This window comes from Bufo gargarizans, chromosome 4 (assembly GCF_014858855.1).
Source record: "Bufo gargarizans isolate SCDJY-AF-19 chromosome 4, ASM1485885v1, whole genome shotgun sequence".
NCBI lineage: Eukaryota > Metazoa > Chordata > Amphibia > Anura > Bufonidae > Bufo > Bufo gargarizans.
Window position 1 is genome coordinate 525,528,786 of NC_058083.1, and position 4,981 is coordinate 525,533,766.

The window sequence follows — 4,981 nt, forward strand, 5'->3', positions numbered from 1 at the left end:
TTGCATGCACTACTTTTTTGCGGTGCAGAGGCATGGACAGAAAACCACTCCGTAGTGCTTCCGTGGGCTTCCTATCCATGACTCCGTTCCGCATCTCCGTGATTGCGGGCCCATCTAAATAAATTCAAGTGATGCCCTTGTATTGCGGACCCTCTGTATGCGGCCCACGATACGGCCACGGTGTGCATGAGGCCTTATCCTGCTGCTCGCTGTGCCCCCCGATACCCCCAAAAACTATCCTGAAGAAAAATTAGTGCCCCCATAGTAATAGCGCTCCTCATAGTCCCACCAATAGTAATTCCCTTCTAGAATGCCCCATTAGTAATACTGCCCCCTACAGTGCACTAAACAGTGATAACGCCACCATGTGTTACTCCACCCCGAGGTTTCCTCCTCACACACATTCTCTCTGGCATCGTTTTCTCCCACTAAAAATATGCCTGAAAAATGTGTTTTGCTTGTTTGTTTTTGCTCAGTATAAGCGCTTTTTATGTTCTATCTTTCATTTTCCAAAGAAGCTCTGAAAAATAAAAGGTGGAATCTGATTGGTTGCTATGGGCAGCTCAGCCAGATTCCCTTTCTACCAGTTTTGATAAAACTCCCCCGTTGTGTTAAAAAAAAATGCAAGAGGAGCAAAAACACTCGCTTTATTGCCCTGAGTTTCATATTTTGCATAAACGTTTAGATAAGTTCTGGAGCTGGTGGTTTTCATGAAAAAAGAAAAAAACGCACCAAATAACGCAATAAACAGCAAAAAAAATCACATAAAAACATTGTCCTAATTTATTACAACTAAACTTAGGCCTCATGCACACGACCGTTGTGTGCATCCGTGGCCGTTGTGCCGTTTTCCGTTTTTTTTCGCGGACCCATTGACTTTCAATGGGTCCGTGGAAAAATCGGAAAATGCACCGTTTTGCAGCCGAGGCCGTGATCCGTGTATCCTGTCCGTCAAAAAAATATGACCTGTCCTATTTTTTTGACGGACAACGGTTCACGGACCCATTCAAGTCAATGGGTCCGTGAAAGAACACGGATGCACACAAGATTGGTGTCCGTGATCCGTGGCCGTAGGTTGCTTTCATACAGACGGATCCGAAGATCCGTCTGCATAAAAGCTTTTTCTGATCTAAGTTTTCACTTCGTGAAAACTCATATCCGACAGTATATTCTAACACAGAGGCGTTCCCATGGTGATGGGGACGCTTCTAGTTAGAATACACTACAAACTTTGTACAAGACTGCCCCCTGCTGCCTGGCAGCACCCGATCTCTTACAGGGGGATATGATAGCACAATTAACCCCTTCAGGTGCGGCATCTGAAGGGGTTAATTGTACTATCATATCCCCCAGTAAGAGATCAGGGCTGCCAGGCAGCAGGAGGCAGACCCCCCCTCCCCAGTTTGAATATCGTTGGTGGCACAGTGTGCGCCCCCCATCGGGCCCCCCTTCCTCCCTCTATTGTTATAAATCGTTGGTGGCACAGTGTGCGCCCCCCATCGGGCCCCCCCTTCCTCCCTCTATTGTTATAAATCGTTGGTGGCACAGTGTGCGCCCCCCATCGGGCCCCCTTCCTCTATAACAGTAACAACATTGGTGGCAGTGTGCGGCCTCCCATCTCCCCCCCCCCCGATCATTGGTGGCAGCGGAGTTCCGATCGGAGTCCCAGTTTAATCGCTAGGGCTCCGATTGGTAACCATGGCAACCAGGACGCTACTGCAGTCCTGGTTGCCATGGTTACTTAGCAATAGTACAATAGTAGAAGATTCATAGTTACCTGCTTGCTGCTGCGATGTCTGTGTCCGGCCGGGAGCTCCACCTACTGGTAAGTGACAGGTCTGTGCGGCGCATTGCTAAAGAACTGTCACTTACCAGTAGGAGGAGCTCCCGGGGGGGGGAGATGGGAGGCCGCACACTGCCACCAATGTTGTTACTGCTATAGAGGGAGGGGGGCACACTGTGCCACCAACGATTTATAACAATAGAGGGAGGAAGGGGGGACCGATGGGGGGCGCACACTGTGCCACCAACGATATTCAAACTGGGGAGGGGGGGTCTGCCCCCTGCTGCCTGGCAGACCTAATCTCTTACAGGGGGATATGATAGTACAATTAACCCCTTCAGATGCCGCACCTGAAGGGGTTAATTGTGCTATCATATCCCCCTGTAAGAGATCGGGTGCTGCCAGGCAGCAGGGGGCAGTCTTGTACAAAGTTTGTAGTGTATTCTAACTAGAAGCGTCCCCATCACCATGGGAACGCCTCTGTGTTAGAATATACTGTCGGATATGAGTTTCACGATGTAGCTCATATCCGACAGTATATTCTAACATAGAGGCGTTCCCATGGTGATGTTAAAATATACCATCGGATTGGAGAAAACTCCAATCCGATGGTATAAAAGAAGTCCAGACTTTACATTGAAAGTCAATGGGGACGGATCCGTTTGAAATGGCACCATATTGTGTCAACGTCAAACGGATCCGTCCCCATTGACTTGCATTGTAATTCAGGACGGATCCGTTTGGCTCCGCACGGCCAGGCGGACACCAAAACAACTTTTTTTTCATGTCCGTGGATCCTCCAAAAATCAAGGAAGACCCACGGACGAAAAAACGGTCACGGATCACGGACCTACGGACCCCGTTTTTGCGGACCGTGAAAATAAACTGTCGTGTGCATGAGGCCTTATACTTATAAAACGTATAAAACCACAAACGGGAAAAAAACGATGTTTGAATTAACATTAAAATAATTGGGAATTTATCTTTGGTGCTAAATGTCAGTGAAAATCCATAACAAAAATCTGTCATGTGAACATTCCCCTAATCTACAGGAGCCGCCGGCTGATTGTGTCTGCACTCCAGTCCAGGAGTTGTCAGCCAGGCCAGGTTGTCGGGCTCTCCTGTAGGGCCCCAGGTGTGCTGGATCAGCAGCCATTCCTCCCTATATAAAGGTGATGATGGAGTCTGGGGGCCCTTGTGCTGGAGCTTCACATCCCAGGATGGCGCTATCAGATGCTGAGAAGGCGGCTTTGGAGCCCTTGTTTGTGAAGATTGACGCTGACGCTGAGAAGATTGGAGGTGAAGCCATGGAGAGGTGAGCGGCAGAGCCAGATAGTCACTGCTACAAGGGGCTGGGAAGGAGGAGCTGATACATTGTTACACCTGGAGCTCCGCCCCCTGCACTACATGCAACAATGTATCAGGTTTGTTTGGAATCTTCCTTGATCATGAAAAACTGTAATCCAGGAATAGAGCAGAGCATGCATGTTTATCTCAGTGGGGGAGGGGAATGTGTTGGTAGAAATACTGTGTCCATAGAAGTCTAAAAGGATTTCTCACAAATGATTGATAAATTTTTTGAGGATGGTAAAAGCGCTATACTCTGCATATAATCACACCCCGTATGTCTAGCGACTCTGTAAGCGGTCATGGGTTTTGGCCACTTTCTTTTTTTTTCTGAGTTAATCAGTTAAAATGTAAAACAAATACTAGAGGGTTGCCAATGATAAAAAAAAAAATATATAATTGGCTGCTTTCTGTCCCAGTGCTACACCTGTCCTCAGACTGTGATATCAGTTCAGCCTCATTCACGTCAATGGAACTGAAGCACAATACAATCAGACAGGTGAGGAGCTGCTATCACATGAAGGTAGCGATGTCTTCCTAAAGCCTCATTCACACGTTCGTGAGAAGGTGGTCAGTGACGCATACATGAAGGATTCATGTTAGGTCCATGTTTCTGTTTATTGCTGTCCATGTGCCATCCGTGTTTCACTGACCCTGCACAGCTGAGAAATAATTTTCATCGTATCTCTTCCTAATGATCTGTGGCATCTGTGTTGCACCCATTAATTTCACGGACCCTTAGACTATAATTGGGGTGATGGACAAAATAGAGCATGCATCAACACAGACCATGTTAAAACATAGTGAATACACCCATTAAAATGAATGGTGACGTGTGCTGTCTGTGGAGAACACTGACATGTGAAAGAGGCTTAATACTTTCTTCCCACCCCCTTAGTGTCTGGCCATCTTGTTTAGCTTGGTACATGGGGTAAGTACATTGTTCTCCTATAACACTGGATGCTCCTCTCTCCTCAGTCTCTTCCAGCACCATCCAGACACCAAGTCCCACTTCACTAACATGGACGTGACCCCTGGCAGTCAGGATCTGAAGACACATGGCGGGAAGATCATCCACGCCATTAACGATGCCCTCAACCACTATGGAAAACTGCAGGAGAACTTGGCCACACTGCGGGAGATGCACACCAACAAGCTGAAGCTCAGTGTGGACACAATCAAGGTGAGGAGCAGATCTGTCCAGTGCGGATCAGAAAGTCTGCTGAAAAATGGTGCCACTCTTGACCATGGCTGTATCTGGTATTGCAGTTCCTCCACCATCACTGTCAATGGTGTTGCACTACAGAACCCATGGACAAGTGGTGCCATTTTTGGGCAAAATGGCATCTAGGTAATATCAATAACAAATCTTCAATCTCCACATCTGATCTGCAATTATACAGCTGTGTGCATTAACTCCCATCATCCCTCCCCCAGCTGCTGTGTGGTTGTCTTCTGGAGGTCATCGTCAAGCATTTCCCAGATGTGGACAAGTCGGCCTGTGACAAGTACCTCAATGAAGTTGCTGTTGCCCTGATCTCCAGCTAACTGGGAGGATTCTTTTCAGATCTGTCTGTCTCCTGTAACAAGCGTCTGTCCTCCATGATTCTGATGACCTGGGATCTCTTCTCCTGATCTCTGTAATAAATATTATATACTTGTACATCACGTCTCCTGGTACTTTTACGCTGGGTTCACACCTGAGCGTTTTACAGCGCGTTCCTACGCGCTGTAAAACGCACAACAGGCAAGAACCAATGATTCCCTATGGGAATGGTTCTCACCTGGGCGTTTTACAGCGCGTACGATCGCGCTGTAAAACGCCCGACGCTCAAACAAGTGCTTGAGCTT

General features: G+C 47.6%; 1 protein-coding gene across 1 annotated transcript; it reads left to right on the forward strand.

Moving 5' to 3' along the window:
* Positions 1-3,003: 3,003 nt before the first annotated feature.
* Positions 3,004-4,678, forward strand: LOC122935545 (hemoglobin heart muscle subunit alpha-type-like). Its single transcript, XM_044291316.1, has 3 exons — positions 3,004-3,098; positions 4,109-4,313; positions 4,568-4,678. Exons 1-3 carry the CDS (start codon positions 3,004-3,006, stop codon positions 4,676-4,678), a joined length of 411 nt encoding a protein of 136 aa, XP_044147251.1.
* The last annotated feature ends 303 nt before the right edge of the window (positions 4,679-4,981 follow it).